Source organism: Nanorana parkeri, unplaced genomic scaffold, assembly GCF_000935625.1.
Source record: "Nanorana parkeri isolate BGI_ZX_2015 unplaced genomic scaffold, ASM93562v1 scaffold749, whole genome shotgun sequence".
NCBI lineage: Eukaryota > Metazoa > Chordata > Amphibia > Anura > Dicroglossidae > Nanorana > Nanorana parkeri.
The window spans coordinates 541,153-564,220 of NW_017307017.1; the positions used below are offsets into that span (position 1 = coordinate 541,153).

General features: G+C 40.3%; 1 protein-coding gene across 3 annotated transcripts in view; it reads right to left on the bottom strand.

The window, feature by feature from the left end:
- The window catches only part of SHANK3 (SH3 and multiple ankyrin repeat domains 3), a 281,977-nt gene that overhangs the window by 109,910 nt on the left and 148,999 nt on the right, over nt 1-23,068 (bottom strand). For all 3 annotated transcript variants that reach the window (XM_018564419.1, XM_018564418.1, XM_018564420.1), the window contains 3 exons: nt 11,933-12,010; nt 5,030-5,096; nt 4,245-4,578 (listed from right to left, as the gene is read on the bottom strand). In XM_018564419.1, the coding sequence (XP_018419921.1) occupies nt 4,245-4,578; nt 5,030-5,096; nt 11,933-12,010 (479 nt within the window). The remainder of the gene's footprint in view (nt 1-4,244; nt 4,579-5,029; nt 5,097-11,932; nt 12,011-23,068) is intronic.

A 23,068-nucleotide genomic window follows, 5' to 3' on the forward strand; every position in this document is an offset into this window, starting at 1 on the left:
AGTGCACTTATTACCATACCTTACTATGTGCATTCTGTAAATAATAGGAATAATGATAATAAAATAAATATGCTGTGCTTTACAAGGCTTTTTTCACTTTAATGCTAGTGTTGTTTCTTACGAGAAACTCCTCTATGTAGTAGAATGAGGGGGCCATCCCCATAAACTCCACATGTAAGTGAAAATAGGACCTTTAACACACTGTTTACATTGTCTTGAAGGACTAAATATATATTTTTTCCATGTAATAGCTCACTGTCATCCTATAAATATGGACAAACAACTCAAATTTGGTTCAGGTCAGTAGAAAAGAAGGCGGCAGGGGGAACAACTATATACTGTATTATTACACTGACTCCCTAAAGTTCTTAAACTCACCTAAACCATGACACAAAATACAGTATCTCAGGCCAGATTTCCTTCTCAGTGGCCCCCATTCTCCTAATCTCAGGCTGCACTAATTTGCACATATTACACTGAATTTCTGGAGTCAAGAACCTGTCCTCACCTCCAAACATTCAATACTGTCCTGTCACAGTGAGGAACACTCAGGACAATGAGAAGGAATACTAAGCTGACATGCAGGCATTTGGGAAGCTGCATTGTGGGGGCAAAAGCAGTTCAGATTTTGTTTGTCGTTTGATATTTTAAAATAGAAATGTTCTTAATAGACATGGGAGATGTCCCGCTTCAAGCCTGTGTGAAAATCCACCCTACTCTGGATGCCGACCAAAGAGAGCCCAAACATGATCTATGAACTCAGTAGAAAAACAGGAATTCACACACTGATGGCATCAGATCGCATCCAAATTAAACCCCTACATAGCACAGTGCGGCCCTGCCTAGAAACAGCTCTAATGTTTTACCCAATATGGGCTTGATCACAGAGAACTCTTTCATTAAGCCTGTACTGGATGAATTGTTAGAGAGAGCTGGTCCTAGGCAGGGCTGCAGTGTGCTATGAACAAGTTTAATAAAGATGGATGCAATCGGACCTCATCAGCGTGCAATTTCCTGCTTTCCTACCAATAAATCTTTTTGAGCTCCTGTTATGAATTTAAAATTGATCTTGTATTAAAAAAATATATATGATATAAATTCCCGCTCAAACATGTAAAGCAAGTGAAATGTATATAAACATTACCTGTGTTAGAATCTAGTGGAAAAGGGTCTCCCCCCCTCCCTCCATACCATCCTACTCCTTTTCATATTAAGAACTCTTTCTAATATCACTCATGCAATAAAAAGGGTATTTATGCGAGGGACAAATTGATTCTCTTAACCCCTTTACAAAATATTGGTTCAGCCACATATTGAGTATGTGGTTCAGTTTTAGCAGAAGGGATGTCCTAGAATTAGAAAGGGTTTAGGGAAACAAAGTTAGTTAGGGGGCTAGAGGGCCCCAGCTACGAGGGATTATTCAGCAATCTTATTTACCTGAGAGAGGAGGTGCTTGGGGGGACATGATTGCTATCTACAAGTAAATCAATGGTGACTGTAAGGGCATTAACAACTTGATTAATCTTAGGTGCTTTGGAAGTCACTTCCCCAGGTAGTTGTAACAGCTGGAAGCATTGACTAAACATACAAAAAAACTTCTAGAAGTCTTCCTCGATGAGCACAACATACAGGGATATGTATACTCTTAGACTAGATAACTTAATCTGACACACACACCTAAACTGGTCTGGATGGACCTGTGTCTTTTTCCAACCTTACCTACTATGTATTTATATAATATTCTGATAATAACTTATACACAAACCTCAATTTGTCTGCAGCCTCATAAGTCTTTAGAGACAGTGAGGGAAACATAAAACCATGACATAACCTTTCACTGTGATTCTAATGTAAAATGGCAGCTCCTAAACTCCAATATACACAGGAAATGCCGACCTTGTAGGGACCAGACAGGGACACTAGCACCTCTCCTATACATTTAGAGTGAATAGGATAGTTCTCTCATAATTATGTAGTATTCAGCAATGAAAGGCAAAGCATGAACACATTTTTTTTTATATTGAACAGCTACAAATATGTGGCACAGATGCCTGGAGAAGCATTGTGTCTCCTGTCCTGTCTGCCATTGCTTTTGCTTCTGTAAGCAGTGAGAATTTACTGAGAAATAAAAAAAAAACAGAGTAATACTCTTTTTCTTTTATTTCTAAATTAACTGTCCAGTCAAGCATTATTATAATATAGCTATTCATTTCAAGGATCACATATAGAGTCTTAACACTGCAAGCAAGGTGTTTTCCAAAGACCAGAATAAAAAATGTTTTATTTCACTAAGGGCACAGACTCGGTTGTTTGGCATTGTGTCCAAACCATCTGAACTCTTCTGCCCTTGCTGTAATGTGTAAAGTGTCATTTAAAGATGATGTTTTCTTTGGAGGGTGAATGTGCAGATATGTGCGGACAATTACCTCTGGTGGACACTTGCACAATGTACTCAGAAGCTCGAAAAACAGAAGCATTCAGGCATTTATAGGAATGGTGCCAGATGTCTGTAAATAGATCCCTACGGCCTCATTTACACGGGGCATTGCTCTGTACAGCGTGAAAGGTCAGTTTTTGATGCACTCAGAGCTGCAAGAAGAATCGTGCGGGCAGCTCATGTAACTTTATGGAGACGCAGGAGCTGTGTGCCATTACACACCGCTTCTCACAGCTCTGAGTTTTGACAGTCGCACACAGACGGTGTATGGACCTAGAGTCAAAATCTTTGCATCCGAGGCCATACATCATCCGTGTGTCAATGTCAAAATTCAGAGATGTGAGAAGCAGCGGGTGAGGGCATAAAACTCCTGCGCCTCCATAGACTTACATGAGCAGCCCGCACACTTCTTTCACAACTCCAGGCACATCAAAAACCAGTCCTTCACACACCTTGTGTAAATGAAGCCTAAAATAAAGAAAACTGCAAGCTTTTTACCTCAGCCAGTTACCCTGTTCATTCTAGGACAATAAGGCCTCATGCACTCGGGCCTCCTGCATTTATCACAGGAGATATTAATGTGAGAAGTATACCCAAACTTATACCACATCCATTTCTCCTACATCTACATGTACTTGTGTTTGCATGCATTTACACGCATTTACTTGCCTTTAACTGCAGAAAATCAGGCTACACGTTCTTGGATGCACAAATTTCCTGTTTAAGCAAACACAGCTAGACTAAATGCACCCAGAAGCTGCTGAACATATTGTGTGAATTCATCCATAGAAAAACAAAAAACATTACATGATTCCAGATGCGTTTAAAACCTAGCCCCAAACTCATATGGGCACATGTATTTTGACACCTAATTTGACATCTCGACGCATGTGTTTTGACACATGTATTTTTGACGGCATGAGACCTAAGAAGCACATGCAGTACATGTCTCATTTCTAGCCAGTAAAACCTCATTACACCCAACTCTACTAACGTTTTCACTTGCCTACAATCTCAATCACCTATCTGTTTGCTTCCTACACTACCTCCTACACCAGAATTACATTTGGATACATTTCTGGCACATAATGGTTTCAAATGGTATGTTGCAGCTTTTCATTACAGGTGCACTGTGAATAAATATATATAATCAAGGTCAGTAAGAAAGGCAAAGAAATTCACAGGAAAAAAAGCCATGCTGGAAGGGAATCAGGACAAATACTTTCTATAAAGACATTTTAAATCACAAATCTGGGCAATTCAGACTATGAATATGATTAAAAAATCATAAGCAGAGATTATCTTCAGTGACAACAGTCAAAGTCAAAATAATCAGTATATTTAGAGCTATGGGTAGCTGAAAGTTATTTGCAAACCTGTAGAAGTGGAGATTGGTCTTCGCCCCTTATGCCTCTAAATACTCTCTATTGCTTGCCCTAGTGATGGACAATCCCACTAATCAATATTAAGGATTAGGAAGTGGGAAGTATGGAACTAAGCTCAACATTTACAGGATAAATATATACTTCAGCTGCCTATATCTCTGGATCTACTAACATTCTGTTTTTCACTAAAAATAATCTCTGCTTAGCATTTTCATCATATGATGTCTGAATTGCTTAGGTTTGTGACATGTTTACTTTGGATGGTATTTCTGCTCAGACTTGCCTTTGCATTTCAGTCTCTAAAACTGCTCTATGCCCTGACCTATGACACCACAAAGTATCTTAATAGGTGGATGAATTAATATTTCTGTGGCACAGTTTAAACTAGGCTGTTGATGTTGTTAAAGTACATTGCCCCTCACCTGCTCTTTCCTCGTCCTCTTCGTAGTGTGTGGCTGTCAACATCCCTCTCTTCTCTTGCGCGATGTAATGATGGAGAGCGGCTGTGGGTGCTGCGGGAGCTGGCAGTGCTCGCAAGGCTACTATCCCCCACTGCTGCACCACCGGAGACTTCAGGGCCCTGGGAGAGCAACTGGGGGGGTAGACCGCGAAGCGAGGGCACTGGAGAGTAATGTGCTCCATCTGAATTGAGGTTGTTATCACTGGCAGACCGCTGCAGAAAACGTGGGGATGAGAGACCCACACAGCTCACAACACGTCTACGCTTTGTGTAAGTTGGAGTCTCCCGAAAAGGCACTGGAGTAGACAAATAAAAGGAAACAATTCAAGAATTATAGTGTGGAATCTAAATGTGAAAAATCTGAACTACAATTTCTTTAATTTATGCTCATGCATTCTCTATAAGTACTAGCTATCAGAAGTTAATCACATTCAACTGCCCTCGTTCTGTAATGGTAAAGATGTTTTGCTGCTTATTCAAGCAGCTTCTCCGGTTCTTTGGTAGAACTGAAGAAGCTGCTTGGATATTCAGCAAAGGGTTTTCAATATTACAGAAGACCGTGTGAATGTAACCAACTACAACTATCTGAACACTGTTTCTCTACAGGGCTTATGTGATGATCTGAACTCAGTACAAATTTATTTTGGCAGAAAGGAAAGCACCAGATTGTACAGCCCCATGCACATGCAGTCAAATCCTATCTCTGGTGTAGCTATATTCATTGTGGTGTTGTGTTTTGTCACTTACCAATATCAGATTCTTTGTGGGTTTTGATGATTTCAGCAAGTTCAAAATTTCCTGCAATAATTGCAACCTGTAACAAGAACAGAACAGATAGTTGTTATGGCTAAAGTATTTAGAAAGGGAATCCAGATAATAGAGAGATGAAAAACGGGGTGCTGGCTAACCAATCAGGAAGCTGGGCGGCGAGTCATTACACGCTGCTGGGCCTCCTGATTGACTGGGAAGCCAGCTCCATGCTCCCTGGTGACGAGGGAGCATGGAACAAGCTTCCCGGCCAATTAGGAAGCTGGGCAGTGTGTAATGACTCGCCGCCCGGCTTCCTGGTACCTGAAGTTCTGGTATCGGGATAGACAACGGGAGCATTTGGGTGAGTACAAGTACTCGCCCAAATACTCGGTATCGGCACCGGTACTAGTATCAATATCGGTGCATCCCTATTAGAAAAGCACTGTGTTACAACAGTGAAATTACATTTAAACCTGCTGGTAAACTTCCACATCATATGGTAGAAATGTTAAAACTGAACTCCAGGGAAGCAGCTATACACGAAAAAATAACATGCTCCTGACTATTTCTTAATTGTGTGTGCTTTAAGTTCATATACTGTATGTCCACTGTTTATCTGCCAACAGATTCATAATTCTGCTTAGGTAGCTTTGTGATCCAGATACCCCTTTTGGACAGAGGGATCTGAGAGCTCTCAACGCACAGGAAAAAATAGGTAGAGGTAAGAAGTTTATCTGGCATACCTGGATATATTAAAATAGAAAATATGCTTTAAAACCAGATATCCTTTGAACTTCATTTGTAAATTACTCTGTTTTTGCTTTTTCAACCAAATACTGTAGACAAGCGTGAGCTTAGAATATCTCCACAGGAAACACTTCTGGGAGCTGCATACAATGCCATCTCTAATGATGTGTAAGAACATGGCTTCTATGCAGAAGGAAACGAGCCTTCCTGTAATTCAGGATGTAAAATATCTCTGTCAACGTGTCTCATCCAATTTTAATTCAACACAAACCTGATAAGATAGAGATATAAGTACTATCCATGTCAACTGCTTTTAAAGATTATCTATGGTCAAAAACAAAAACTAAATATGTATCTCTATATTAAATTCCCAAAAGTTCTATCCCACTCCTAATAACCATATCAATCTGGAAAGTTGCAAAGTTACTTTTTTAGGATGCCCATAGGATGTACTTCCTCAATACAGTGACACAATTTCACTCAGCCCTATCAATATGCACTTCCTTGTGTCACAACTCAAAGACTCGAGTCTGAACTACAACCCAATGTCTGAACAATGTAACATCATCATTGCTTTGTCAATACAGTAATAGCACTTCCCCGATCTCACCCAAGGCGACCTGAGTCCACACCTCCCAATTATTGAATTCCAAAACCATTTACAATATTGCTATTGTGATGGAGTGTGCTTAGAAAGGACTCAGATATATATATAGTTAATAAATATTTATTTTGATTCTTGTTTTTCTAAAAATCATACAGTTTGATAAAAAACAATTCACTTATAGTGATACTCATGAATATCTCCAAATAACATGTCTCTACTTCTAAGATTATTGGTGATTTGTATATTTACAATCCATTTTACATGCATAATTTATACATACATATACATGTTCATGTTTCATATCATTCTTTACAGGTATATCACTATATCACAATTCCTCTAAAAGCTGCTAATACCTGGGCTATCATGCTTATCCACTGGATTTACTACTGAGTCACTTATCTGGGTGCAGGTTTTGAATTTCAACTTACAAGGCCACATACTCCTTTTAGGTCAGTTAAATAGTCCCTTTAATCCAAAAGGAATCTCTTCCTGTTGTGTGCATAACAACTTTCATAAAACTGACAGTTACTAGCCCTTATATAACATAACTGTCTAAATACACTCAGTTGCACCTATTTACACATGTAAAGCTATACGAAAGCTATTGAACAACAGATTATGCGTGTGTATGCAAAATATAACAATAAACAATATTTATATGAGTGTGCATATTTTGTAAAATATCTAGGCTTACTCTTTAGTGATCCCTACATTCAATGCAATGTGCATGTTCTACCTCTAGAGGTCACCTGATCCCCTACTAAAATGATACTTTTGTAAGATCACATAAGCTGGGCTAACCCTACTAATCTTTCATTATGTTAAATACATTGTGAGAATAACTATTATGATTTAGACACTGATGATAGAAGATTGCAGAACATAAAACCAGCTAGTCACTTCATGTTTCAAATTAAACACAATAGCTCAGGCAGGCAAGCACCAAACAGTGTAAGGAAAAGACAATGGCCTTTAGTTCCTAAGTGCTGGAAACAATCAAACAAGAATTAAAGTGTATATAAGGCGAGAAACAACCATTTTATATATTGCAGCTTTCCTTAGATGTGGTGGCTGCATTTGCTTTCTTTTTTAGCCTTTTTCCCCTTGTTTTTTGTGCCTGGTAATCCTGTGAATAACACACTTCCTGCCATTGTGTGCTAACACTCACTGTACTGTGTCTATGGAAGGATCCAAGGTTGTCACGCAAATGGGCTTCAAGTATGTCCAACTCTCTGCTCATCTCCATTACATGGGTGTGCGGATATTGATAGTTTTCAGAAGGCAGATAATGCTGTATAATGCTTCCAGGTCAGGTTCCAGGACATGGCATTTCTGGTAGGATCAACAGGTATTTACTGTACTTGCTGAAAATCTTCTTAGCCTGAAAAATGAAAACTAATGCAGCCACCACATCAAAGAAACCTGCAATATATTCAACTTTTGTTTTTGGGTTTAGTTATCCTTTAAGCAGAGCCAGACTACATATGGTTTCTCATTGCACGCTATGAGTTACTGTTATGTGCCCACCATGCCAAGGAAACCATATTATTTCCGACGTTTTTTATACATACATGCGGATAGCTTTGAAGAAAAATAGTACTATTTTGTATTCTTAAAATGTAATTTTAAAGTCTCCCAACACCACTTGTTTTTTATGGGCTGGTGCAGGCTTAGGCGATCCCGAAACACGCGCCCCGGGACCGCGCGATCGTGTGCAGTCGGACACAGTGGTTGCTGCGCGGCCCCATTGATTTCAATGGGCTTGCATCCACGCCACAATCGCTGAAAAAAGGTACATGTACCTTTTTTCATGATGCGTGGTTTTTTACAACCGCGATAGTTCGCGATTGCATGGGTGGAATACAGGCGGGAAACCGCGCAATCTGCCCGGCGCAATTGGGGTGCCATTGGATCAGCAGCGATGTGCTATTTGGTGACCGTGCAGCCATCTACGCAGTTTCAAGCATGATTGCCCCAGTGTGAACCCGGCCTAAGTCTTATGACTGAAAACCCCCAATTCCCAATAAGCGCTACAGGTATGGCCGCTGTATGACCGAGAATGTTAATATATTAAGAGGTTTATTGATAAGATTTGCCAGCATTACAATATTAATGGCTTCCCGCAGCTTCAGCTGCTTTTAATTATGATGGTAAAATGTAAATAAGAAGTTTTATTTTAAGGGTCAATTTACATTTTTACAGTGAATTCATTTAAACTTTTGTTGTCAATGTAGAGCAACGCATCATACAGTAGTTAATTACCTTGCATTGCAGTGCGCCGCAACTTAGGTGCGTCTTTCACAATTAATGCCATTGCAGCACAATGACGCACATAACATCAACAGGGACCATGATGTGTCACCTTCCCAGAATTATCTGCATACTTACACTGTTCTCCAGCCATTGTCAATTGTTTTACAGCAGGAGGAGGAGATGTCTAGAAGGAGAATATCTGTTCCCCAACTAAACCCAACTATAGCCAAAACATTTTTTTCTTATTAATTTTAATCAAAGTGGGGAAGAGTTAGAACATTCGCCAGGTCCTATAGCTGTATGCAACTGTGTTTCCTTTCAAACCAAGGAAATTACCTTGGCTTACCCACAATGGGGCGTGGACATCATCACTTCAGAGGCAGGTAGAATACATACAAATTACCACCATCCAGCAACCCTTTTTGGCCACTGGGAGTGTCTCTCAGCATTGGACATCAATGCTTAGTGATAGAAGCCCCTTTTTTGGGGGGACCCTCTCAAATTGGGTGCTGAGGAGCGTGCATGCTTCATATAGCTAGTTAAAGCTGAACAGAACATAGCACACCATATTAACATTTCACATATACAACAAAGTGTTTTTTTCAGTTCTGCAAACATTTTGTTATAATAAATAACCCCCAAAACACAAGCAGAGGACAAAGTAATTTCAGTCAAGTCAAAGTGTAATGTCACAAATTTGCTGTTGCCTTCTCAATAGGGCCAGGTTTGCTTTAAAATGCATGCCCCTTTGTGAAAGGGTTCAAAGTACAGAATGAAACCTGATGATGTAAATTACAAATCATCAGGAAAAAAAAATCTGACTTCAATCATGAAATATTTAGTATAAAACATTGCAGGCAGTCTTCTGGAAGTCTGAAAACTTGGAATCTACCTTCCTCCTAACAATAGCAGAAGCACAGTTAAATTACGGCCATTTATTAAACTATGTTTAATACAATTTAAGCTGCACAGTCTGCAAAAGATGTTAAGCTGTAATGCCAGCTACAATAGACTTATGATGATAGAAGCATATGCCATACATTTTATATCATTAATTTATATGTACATAAAGTAATGTTTGTTTTCTAATGAAAACACTTTAAGCCTGCCTGCCCCCAACCATTTCTGTGTCTTTTGTCTTTCCTTCTCCCTCTCAGCAGACTCTCGACAATTGTACTTATACCTTTCATCAATTAAAAAGCACAGATGGATCTAAAAGCATCAGATAGCATTAATATTAAGAGGGTTATTCACAAAGCTGCCGAAGGCAGCCGAGTGAATATCCCACCCGAAGTGAAGTGAGCCGAACAACATTTGGCTATTCACTTCAGGAGCGTGTTCTCGTAATAGTCGGGGCCGCGCTGTTCTGCGCATGCGCGGGCACTATCGGCCTCCGACCGGGAAATGCTCCGCAGTGGTACAAGGAAATGACTCACTGCAGCTTGACCTCTGACCCAGGAAATGCTCCACGGTGGTACACATGGAAATGACTCACTGAAGCTTGACCTCTGACCCGGAAATGCTCCGCACTGGTCCACAGGAAATGACTCACTACAGTGATTACTTCCCCTATATAAGCTTGGCCTCAGCACCACCATGTTGCTGGTTTATTGTCAGCTATCTCCTGTTCCTATGCTCTTGTTATCTTTTGCTTGACTCCTTGTGACCCAGATTTCCTTGACGACTCCTGTTTCCTGCCTGCCCTCGACCTCGGAACTACTTATTGGACTACGCTTTTGCCTGATCCTTCTGTACTTCGATTGCTCATTTGGAACTGACCTTGGCTTGTTTACCTGGACTACGGCTTGCACGGTGTTCAACACCACTGGCACTCCTGCCACTTGCTGCCCTTCTGGTCTCTGTTCCCATCCCCAGAGTCCAAAGGACACAAGGTGCAAGGGAAGCCTCCTCTCACATATGGTCTCCAATCAGGTACGTGACACACACTGAGAATGACAGTCCATCTCCAAAACACCTCTACACCATTGTATATTACCCTAACTCTTCCCCTAGTTTAGTCAATGGGTGAATACAAAAAAGCATCCACGGGTAGAAAGAATATGAAGAAGGTTTAAACATCTCTGTGTGCAATGACAAGTGCTACCAACAACTGGAAGTGCTTATCACTGTCCACAGGGAAACCCTACATGGCCCTGTACTCACCACAAAAGATGCTTATGTTATGAAATCACTTGTATTATGGAGTCAGATCTGGGTATAGTATAATTTGGATTCTTAGGAGAAGCTTTTGCCACTTATATCCCTAGAGGCTGAAAGAAACCAGTGGTTAATAGGACGTGCAGGTTTCCACCTATGACTGCATTATCACTCGCATTAACACAACTAAAACATGTATTAATAATTCAGAAAGAGGATGTTGTTAAGTTACCATTTCCTGATTTACCCTCAAATACAAATGGCATTACAGGAATGATGTTCAAAATGGCTAGCATGTTCATGTATCATATTGCAAATAGACATAATTTGCTTTGCCTGGTCAAATGGGCAGCCACAGAGTAAACAGTTTGGGCCAGTAATCAGTGGAAATCATTCTGAAGGTCAGATTAATAAAACAAAATTAAGAGTTTAATCAAATCTTCAATACATTGACACTGCATATGATACAGTGGCTAGTACTTCAGTGTATTCTAGTGTCATTATCTTGGTATTTCTAATACATTTCTCTGAACAGATCACATGCCCTCTATATCATATAGTTGGAATCTAAACAATGTACAAAATCATGTCCCTTCATAATTACTGCAGCAATGATATATAAATAAACAATGTATGTCAAATACAATGTTGTGTTCCAGCAGATGGTGATAGTAAGGGAGGAGCTTGACACCAGACTGACAGTAATCCAGATTAATGCCGGATAATCTAGATAGGCAAAGATTATCTCCTCATCACAGGAACAGCATGGGTGTCCTTGTCACAACCTGGAGTGTTACATTCTCACCCACTCACTTATTAGACTACTATTATTGTCTGCACAACAACACAATATCATCCACGTATAGTATATACGCTTATAGATTTTATAGAATTTATATTGTTTCATGACATTCTTATAGTCAAAATATAATGGTACCTCCTATGTAGAGACACATAAAAGGACTGTACAGCATATAAGCATTATAAGTAATATACACACAGTATGTATATATGTGACTTCTCCATTATCTATGGCACATATAAGAAGACACAACAATAAATCGCTGATGCTGAACAGCAGTTTTCCAGCACAGCTAAAGTTTGCATAAAGCACACCGAATACCCGCTCTTACCTGGAACGCTGTTTGGTTGTTGAAGTTCCGAATCTCTTTACTTGCTCCACGGAAGAGAAGAACCCGAGCGCAGCTCTCCTGTTAGGGGCAGACAAAGAAAGAGTCAGTTTAGTACAAACACTATTCCCTACTGGATTTTTTTACCAGGGTGTCAGAAAGGAAAAGCTGATTGTTGTCTTTTAAGAAATAGGAATATTAAGGAAAGAATGTACATAGACAACACAGTATTTATTTCAGATCTTATAAAAGAGTCAGAAAATGTACCTTGAATCATAAAAAAATTAACAAAAACAGTAACCCTAAGGTACTGCTAACTAGGGGGATGTAAACTGTACTGCACAGAGAGGGACTGATTTACATAACACTAGTCAGAAACACATCCCCAGTCTGCTAATTGGATATTGATTAATTGATCCTTTCTGTTCTCTTTTCGTGTCAGCACATACACACTGCAGCTTCATTCAAGTTTCATTGGCTCCTAGTGCTGGGCCTCCATCCCTGCAGTGGGGGACGGAGTACAAGAGCAATTTTTGGGCCCGCAATTCAACTACTTGCCAAGTAAAAGCATTGACTGAGTAATAATTCACAGATATATGTAAGGTCTAGGTCTATATGACAGTGGGAGGGGTCCCAGCACCCCAGCATCACCTGAGGCCTTTAGGCGGCCACCAGGAAAAAGAGCCCTACACAAAAATCTCCCTCTTGATTCTCTGGTCTTTAAGCCTGGGATCATTATATGGGGCATCAGGATGTAAAGCATGGGCACAGCGATTTCCTCTAAGCTTAACAAACCCAGAAGTGTTCAGCTTTGAGCACTTTCAGGTTCAAAGCTGTAAATTCCCTGCAGCAGGACTCTGATTCCCTGATCTGCATTGCAATGCAGTCACTCCTGTTTTCTTGTTTAAAATGACACCTGCAGATAGTCTTCAAATGTTATTGAGTAAATACAATGTAACTGTTACATTGTATTTACTATTTAATTTACAGTTGTGTGAAAAAGTGTTGGCCCCCTTCCTGATTTTTCATTGCTTTGCACGAAGAGCGCAGCAACAACTCATCCAAGAGGTCACAAAGGACCCCACAACAACATCCAAAGAACTGCAGGCCTCACTTGCCTCAGTTCAGGTCAGTGTTCATGACTCCACCATAAGAAAGAGACTGAGCAAAAATGACCTGCATGGCAGAGTTCCTAGACTAAAACCGCTGCTGAGCAAAAAGAACATAAAAGCTCGTCGATGATGATCTTGATGATCCCCAAGACTTTGGGAAAATACTCTGTGGACTGACGAGACAAAAATTTAACTTTTTGGAAGGTGTGTGTCCCATTACATCTGGTGTAAGAGTAACACCGCATTTCAGAAAAAGAACATCATACCAACAGTAAAATATGGTGGTGGTAGTGTGATGGTCTGGGGCTGTTTTGCTGCTTCAGGACCTGGAAGACTTGCTTTGATAAATGGAACCATTAATTCTGCTGTCTACCACAAAATCCTGAAGGATAATGTGCTGCCATCTGTTCGTGACCTCAAGCTGAAGCGAACTTGGGTTCTGCAGCAGGACAATGATCCAAAACACACCAGCAAGTCCACCTCTGAATGGGATTGAGATGCTGTTGCATGACCTTAAAAAGGCGGCTTGAAAACCTTCCAATGTGGCTGAATTACAACAATTCTGCAAAGATGAGTGGACCAAAATTCCTGCACAGCGCTGTAACAGACTCATTGCAAGTTATCGCAAAAACTTGATTGCAGTTCTTGCTGCTAAGGATGGCCCAACCAGTTATTAGGTTTAGGGGGCAAACACTTTTTCGCACAGGGCCATGTGGGTTTGGATTTTGTTTACCCTTATTAATAAAAACCTTCCTTTAAAAACTGCATGTTGTGTTTTCTTGTGTTATCTTTGACTAATATTTAAATTTGTTTGATGATCTGAAACATTAAAGTGTGACAAACGTGCAAAACAAGGAAAAATCAGGAAGGGTGCCAACTGTATATGTAGATCATATAGGGGTACATTTGATCGGCATTTGTCAACAGTTAAAGCAACCTGAAAAGTATAAATATATAATTAATACATATTCCTATTATTCCATTATTAACATTTAGTTAACCCTAATCATCCCTAATTAACTTTTTTCATTCAGCTATTTTTGTCTGCAGATTTTTTATTTCTATTATATTTATTATTAATATTTAACCTTTTTTGTTTTCATTTGTTTTACATTTTTTATGGTAGCCTATACAAAAGCAAATTACTTAGCCATGCTTGCACCTGAAACAAAAAAATAGAAAAAAAATGTTCTGATGTTGTTAGATCGTTTTGTCAATAGATTGCATAGAAAATGAAATGATTTTTGCAAGACAACTTTGCCAAAATCAAGCCTTGTTTTAATACTTCATTGTCCTCAATTGTAAGTAGATTCAGGTAGTCTAAACCAATTACCAAATCTGTCTGATCTGGTCCATGATAGAGATCATGTGACTAACCACCAGTGGGACCTTGAAGCTTCATTGTGTCAAACTTCTACTACAGTTTTTATTACCTGCTGGTACAAGACCTTAAAGGGTTATTAAACCCTCCGGTGTTTTTGCATATATCTACTGCTAGCAAGCAGTAGTTATATGCAAAAAGTGTATTAAAAAAAAACCCCCGCTTTAAAAGCTGTTTAAACTTACCTGTGTTTTCCCTGCGCGCTCCCGTCTGAAAATGTGAAAATTCTTGGTCGGCCGCAAAGCATCTTGGGGCGGGCGCATGCGGAGTTCACATTTTCGGCCGGGAGACGAGGAGAGACACAAGGTAAGTCTATGGACGCGTGCACCCGCACGCAGACACCGTGGGACCAGGAGTGCCAGCAAGGGCACAGGAGTCACCGCAGGATCGGAGACCCGCCGCAGCGGAGGGACAGATGAAAACGGCACGAAAGAAGAGGAAGATCGGATTAAGAGGCATCATTTAAGGTAAGTGCTTTAATTAACATTGGGGGGAGGGAAAAATATCTTTGACTTTAATGTCACTTTAAAGATTTATCGTCTTATTTATATTCTGCATCATCATCTTAGTGTAAGTACATTGACACAAATTAACACATACACACACACATATATATATATATATATATATATATAAAGCAATGTTAAAGTCATAATTAACTCAGGAGTTAAATCTTAAATATGCATTCAAGTACCTTAATTATTAACAATGTCACATTTAGTTTACTGATTTTTATTGAGACTGTAGTCTATCACAGGAGTGAGCTTGGAGCGGTGACTGCTTTACAACACACGAACCATGGGGAACAAAAGTAACCACCCTCCAGAAGGAACAACACGGTCAGCACCAATTCAGAAATGATTTGAGGATCTACAGCAAAGTGATGCACAAATAATGTACATTTTTGATAACAGTTAAGTTACTTGAATGCATTTTTAAGGTATAACTCCTGAGTTTAGTGTCACTTTAAGACAGCACTGCTTTTATTTAATTGATTGTTCCATGGCAGTGACCACCAGCAGGGAACGGTTATGCTCTATTCCCTACTACCGTATATACTCGAGTATAAGCCGTCCCGAATATAAGCCGAGGTACCTAATTTTAGCCAAAAAAACTGGGAAAAAGTATTGACCCGAATATAAGCCGAGGGTGGGAAATGAGGCAGCTACTGGTAGATAGATACCATTAAAATACATTAATATTTATTTAAAAGAAAAATAACCTAGCTCTGTAAGTGGAAAAGGGGGTACAGGGCTACATATCATGTACTACGGATCATTTAACCCATTCATATTAGCAGAGGATAATTGTAAATCTATTGTTCAGTGCACTCTATATGTAGTATATAGTACATGTACATATAGAGTGCCTGCAACAATACATTTACAATGATCCTCTGCTAACATGAATGGGTTAAATGATCCATAGTACAGGGCTACATACAGATCATTTAATACATTCATGTTAGTATAATTGTAAATGTATTGTCTGCACTGTATTAGCAGTATATACTCTATATAGAGTATATACTGCTAATACAGTGCAGACAATACATTTACAATTATACTAACATGAATGTATTAAATGATCTGTATGTAGCCCTGTACTATGGATCATTTAACCCATTCATGTTAGCAGAGGATCATTGTAAATGTATTGTTGCAGGCACTCTATATGTACATGTACTATATACTACATATAGAGTGCACTGAACAATAGATTTACAATTATCCTCTGCTAATATGAATGGGTTAAATGATCCGTAGTACATGATATGTAGCCCTGTACCCCCTTTTCCACTTACAGAGCTAGGTTATTTTTCTTTTAAATAAATATTAATGTATTTTAATGGTATCTATCTACCAGTAGCTGCCTCATTTCCCACCCTCGGCTTATATTCGGGTCAATACTTTTTCCCAGTTTTTTTGGCTAAAATTAGGTACCTCGGCTTATATTCGGGACGGCTTATACTCGAGTATATACTTCATTGTAAGCTCAGTTGCATATCATTTGGTTCGGAAACCAATAACACCTTGAATTATATTCATGCTGGCAAACATATGACCTTCTTTGCAAAGTAATCCAGAGGTGCTGTGCTCCAGATAGGATTGATTTGAATTAAATAAACCTATATCCGCACAAGAGAAGTTCTAGGAGTCTTCTGCTCTCCTGTACATAAGATTTAGCCAGAAGCAAAAGGACTGTGTATTGTATAAACCAGGAAAAGAAAAACTACAGTACATAATACAATATACCTTTTGTATTTTTACCTATTCTTCATACACTACAGAAGCTGGGATGCTTTTCAAGGTGTATCATTTAATATAAAATAGTTAAATTATCAAAGGGTTTTGAAAACCCCACAATCCTCTCAAAAAAGCAATCAGTAGCATTTGCTTGTGTACAACATTTATCATTTATTAAATACAGCAATGTAAAAAAAGACAATGTTAAATCACGGGGGTTAGGGTTTTGTATGTTTTTTAATTGCTGAATTTAATAAATGATACATAATTTAGTGCTACCGATTGCTTTATTGTGAGGGGATCGTGATGGTTTCATATCTGGTTGGTCCACGGCCAGCACACAAGGTGGTATGGTTCTAGTTTGGGTTCATTATAAAAAAAAGTTTTGTTATCCTTAAGAAATCTGAACAGGTTAACACAGCTGTAACCCTCTGAGGCTAGATATGTTTAAATGAACAAAGTCTTCTTCTGACAGGGAGCATAAAGAACATAGATGAAGTCATTCATTTCTTTTACATGGTGTACACTGCAAGCTCTGTTTCTCCATGTGATCCCCAGAAGTGTTGTATCAGCAGCATCCTCAAGAGATTAGAAGAGCCCCAGGCAGGACAACACTGATGAGATAACTGGAAGTTAAGTCCCGGGCCCAGACTGAGTCCAAGGCAGAAATCCATCCTAGGTGATTGGAAACACTGTATCCTTACCCTATGCTTCTTTCAGAACTGTATCTCTAAGAAACCTTATTTTTAGAGCCCTTTGCTATCTGGCAGCAACAAACTAAGATACGATTACGCAGCACAGTTTCAATATTTGAGGTGCCATCTGAGACAAGATCTTCATCTTGTGTCATTGCAGGTAGCACTCCTGCATCTCATTCACATATTAGTGAAACAGGATTTAAAAGGAGACATGGTGTAATTATTAAAATGAGCATGCTATCACTTTGATTCTGATGTAAGCTTTACTGAAACACTTAAAGTGACATTAAACCCCCAGATTTTTTAACATAAAACAATACTGTAATGTGTGCCTTACTCAGGGGTGTGGAAATTTAAAAAAAAAAACTACTTGTCCAAGGGCTAAAGTGGGGGCCAAATATACTTGTCCTTCACGACAATCTACTTGTCCCAATACAAAAAATAGTTTTAATCAAAACTAAGGATGCACCAATACCGGTTTTTCGGTATCGAGTACGAGTACCGATTTTTTGCTTTCGGATCTCGCCGACACTGAATACTAATACCGGTGCTTCCGCTGACATAGAGCAGGCTTCCCTGGTAATCAGGAAACCGGGCAGCAGGTAATGACATCCCGCCCAGGTTCCTGATTGCCACGGAAGCCGGCTCCATGTTGTTTGGCCTGCTTGATTGCGATTGGCCGGGAAACCTGCTTCCCGGTCAATCAGGAAGCCGGGTGGCGAGTAATGACCTGATTGACCGGGAAACTGGCTCGATGCTGATTGGCCAGGAAGCCGGCTTTCCAGCCAATCAGCAAGGAGCCGGCTTCCCGGGCCAATCAGAAAACCAGGAGGCGGGTCATTACTTGCCGCACGGCTTCCTGATTGCACGGGAAGCTGGCTCCATGTTCCCCTACGGCACTGCCAGTCAGAGGAAATTTTCATCTGGCCGTAAGTTCCAATATCGGGGAAGGTATCGGAGCATTTGGGTGAGTACGAGTACTTGCCCAAATACTCGGTATCGGCACTGATACTAGTATCGGTGCACCCCTAATCAAAACATATTTTACTGTGCTAAATAGAGCTTCTCACTGGTCAGCGCAGTCATCTGACCACGTTGACCAATGAGTGCTTGCAATTTGCAAGCGAAATTCAAAATGCATAGGGGAGGACTGCGCTGGACAGCAGTACGGGGGACAGATAGTACACCCATACTGGCGGAGGGGAGAGATTGTTCGCCGAAGTATAGCCAGGGGGGTGGCGGTTTGGGAGAGACAGGGCCAGATTTCATCGGGTAATTTTTATTTTTCCATATTACCTGGGAAAATGAACTTACCCTTTAATGCACATTATGTGTGTGTAAGAGAATTCTGGCTACCACCATGGAACGCATGTCCTACGCATGCATTTATTTGCATGCAGATGGCGGGGGCAGCAGGGTTTCATTTTTATTTTTTACTTTTTCATTTTTTAAATCTTTATATATTTTATTTTTTTAACTTTTTATTTATTTACTTTTTTCCCTTAATGTTCTTCCTGTTACATAGGAGATTAAAATCCCTTATGTGCCCTCCAACACAGAACAGCTGTTCTGTGTAGTTCCTGACAGCCGAGACAGGTGGCGCTGTGAAAACAGCGCCACAATCTCAGAGAACACACAGAGAGCCCGTAGAGCAGACGTTTTTCGTCTGCTCTATGGCTGAGCCGTTGTGCCTTAGTTTTCGGGGTCCCCTGGGAGAGCGGGCGGCCCCGAAAACTACGGCGGGGTTGCGGGCAGAAACGATCGCCGCTGCTCAAATTAATACAAGTGGTCTGATCAGACCACTTGTATTAAACGAGCGGCGGCGGCTCCACAATGTACATTCAGCTCTGCTTGTCCGGAGTCGGGCTGAATGTACTTTAAAACTACTCGCCCGGCTCCCGAAACTGCATGTCCCGGGCGTCGGGCGATAAGGATTTCCACACCTCTGCTTACTGTAATCCATGGTTGTTTCCCTTCTCTTTGCTGCTCTTCCTTTTAAATCTGTATCTGTTCTCATGCTGGGCAGAACTTCTGTTTTGCAGCAGACTGCCTTGTCTCTGGAATGGATACATGGTGTCTGTGTGTAGGTTTGCAACCTGAGCCAGCACTACAGGAAGCGGCACTCAGCTGCAAAGGGAAGTTCTCCCCCAGCATGAGAAGACATGAGGATTTAAAAGGAAGAGCAGCAAAGAGAAGGGAAACAACCATGGATTACAGTAAGGCACACATTACAGTATTGGTTTATGTTAAAAAATCTGAGGGTTTAATGTCACTTTAAATAGTACATCCTTGAAATGTTACAGTCCCAATCAATTTTTAATTACATTTAATTTTATTTTGATTAAAATAGAAGTCCAGCCAAGTCTCTATTACTGTCTGTATCCCCACTGAAATTCCCCCTTACTTGTGTCACAAGGACAGGAAGTAGGATATTATCTCTAATGGGGCACAGACAGGAATACACATTCCCAAAACCCATTGTGACCATCCTTCTGCCTTTGCGGGTTAGGAGCACTAGCCGGATTTTCCCCTGTACGTATATATATATATTTTTTAATAAACCAGCCATTGCCAAAGGGGCTGAAGGTAAGGACTGCCCACTTCCCAGCATTTTGGGAGTAATATTGCACTGAATACCTGCATCTACATCTCATGTCATATTTTACAAATCCTATTTTTTTATTATTTAAAACCTAGGTTTGTTTTGTACTTGATCAACCCAAATCTCTGCAACGACACACAGAAAACATTTGTTTTCCATGTGCCCTGTTCACACCACAACTGTGCAGGAAGGTAGAAGCAAAAAATGCAGCATATCTGCATTTTTTCACAAATGCACATGAACGTAACACAACTGAAAGAGGAATCAACCCACAAATGGTAAAAAGGAAGTGATGACACAGGAAATAACACAAAAAAATGTGCATGTATGTGCGTGGATGTCAACGTGCATCTAAACACGTATCGGTGCATGTCAATGTAGCTGCCTTTTTTGAATGCAAGTTATGATGTGAGCGAGCACTAAAAATACTCCACAGATGCTTGTTAGAGTAGATGAAAGGACCTGTTCTGGATTTTGAATGAAATTCTGAATAGCGCTTTGGCTACACTGTAAAGGTTAGCAGATTGCTAATTTTTAAGAGTTAGCACAAAGTGAAAAACCTATAAGACAACACAAAAAAACAGAACATGTATGTTACTATAGCTGTTTTTATTTTGTAGTTGTCATTTGGTTTCAAAGCTATTACTCCACAAGCAGTCTTATAGCAGTATGGGTTGGAGTGGTAACATTTGTGACACTGTTCAACTCCTCTGCCTATATGTTTCAGCTCAACAGACACAAGATCAATATAACCATTAGAGTTCTCGTTGTTACGAGGCATCCTCTGGTTTAATACAAGTACAGGTCCCATCTGGGCAGATAAAAAAGAAAGGAGAAACACTTCAACAGGTCGGAAGAATACGGCTTCATTCACACTATGTGTGATTAGATGCTTTATATGCATTTAAAAAAGCTTTTGTAAACGCATACACAGTATATGCATCTAATGAATTCTAATGGGTTTATTCACACTTTGCGTCTAGGTGCCTTTTATCTGCAGTCAGTTTATCTGTTTTTTCAAAAAATAGAAGTCAGGTGCATCTAGGAATCGGCTGCCTTCTCTCTTCTGCAGCCAGGCACAATCATATTCTGACATAGTGTTCATGTCCTTTGAGCTTTAGAACAAGTACATGCTGCTTAGGAAATGCTATGTGGCTATGGTCCTGTGGACTCTTTTTAAGTTATGTCAGGATCTATAGATGGAGAAGTAGCTGTAGCGTTGGTGTCTGTTTGCTTGTTAAAAATAACAACCAAATGGGATAAAGATGACTTTGTGTGCATATACTTTATGTTTATGGCTATTCTTTTCCCTCATTGCTCATTTGCTTAGTATTTATACAACTTTCAAGGCATTCCTTGTTGTAATATTTTGTGCCTGATTTGCTGCCAACAGCAGATAACTTAAAATAACTTTAAAAGCTGAAACGTTTGATTCAGTACGTATCTTCTGATAATTTTGTTTGTATTTGGCCATTTTGCCTTACTTATAAACAATTTTTCTAAAATGTGTAAAAAAGTACTATAAATATATGAGTTCTCCTGGGCAGCATCTAATCAAACTCTGGTATCCACAGGATGCATATTGGCCAGTCTCCAGTACCGGCGGTATGTGTATTGTCCAACTCTGGTATGTGCAACATGCATATTGGTCAGTCTCTAGTACCAACGATATGTGTATGTCAAACTCTGGTTTGTGCAGCATGCATATTGGTCAGTCTCTAGTACCAACGGTATGTGTATTGTCAAACTCTGGTATGTGCAACATGCATATTGGTTAGTCTCTAGTACCAACGGTATGTGTATTGTCAAATTCTGGTATGTGCAGCATGCATATTGGTTAGTCTCTAGGACCAACGGTATGTGTAATGTCAAACTCTGGTATATGCAGCATGCATATTGGTCAGTCTTTAGTACCAACGGTATGTGTATTGTCTACTCTGGTATGTGCAGCATGCATATTGGTTAGTCTCTAGTACCAACGCTATATGTATTGTAAAACTTTGGTACCCGCGGGATGCATATTGCTCAGTTTCTGGTATTAATGGTATGTGTATGTATCGACGGTATGTGTATTGCCTGGCCCCGTTATTGTCAGTCTCTTGTATTAGCAAGATTAACATCTTTATTGTCTGTCCCTGGTATGGACTTTCCTATTAAGTTTCCTATACTCCTAAGCACCAACTAGTGCTGTGTGATATACTAGTTTTTTAGATAAACCTGATACCGTTCATAACAGAGACTGACACTTGCATCTTGCCAATACCTGAGACTGGCAATATTATTATAGCTAATAATAAGTGTACGGTCTAATTCTGCTATCCAAGGTATGTATATTGTCAGTTTGGTATTTGCAGGATGCATATTGTCATTCTCTGGTATCCATTGTATGTGTATTGTCAGTTTGGTATTGGCAGGATGTGTATTGCCAGTCTCTTGTATGGGCAGGATGTGCTTTGTTACTTTCTGGTATCTGTAGGATGCTTATTGTTGCATCAGTGGAATGTAAAAATATCCTGTATAACACATACCGTATATATCTCACTTACTGATAAATGTATTTGTAGTGACCAGCTTCATATCTCTGGTGGTTGCCCTAGTGTGCTGGGGTCTTGCTAATGGTCAGAACTACTGGCAAAGCTTGGGGCTTTATAGTGATGTGGAGCTTTTCATAAGCCTAAGGGGTCTATTCACGAAGCTGCCGAAGGATCTGGCCATAGCTTTGGCCGATCCTTCGGCTAGCTTCGGCCCCAGGACCCCTTCGGTTCAGTAGAACTGAAGGGGTGCTGTACGGGCTATTCACAATAGCCCGTACAGCTCCCGATCATGGCCGAGCGGCTCAACCGAGCCGAACGCATATGCATCGGCTCGGCTGAGCCGTGCTGAAAGACGAAGCTGGCCGAGAGGCCGGCCATTGGCCGGCCGCTAGGCCTGCTTCTGACAGCTGGGCGGAGCCAGCCGTGACCTTACGGCTGGCTGCGGCCACTTTCAGAGAGATCAGCGTCCCTGGTTAAATGCTAACCAGGGACACTGATCTCCAAAAAGCAAACTCTCCCTGGCGCCCCGGGAGTCTCCTGCTCCCGGCCGCCAAGGAGAGAAACAG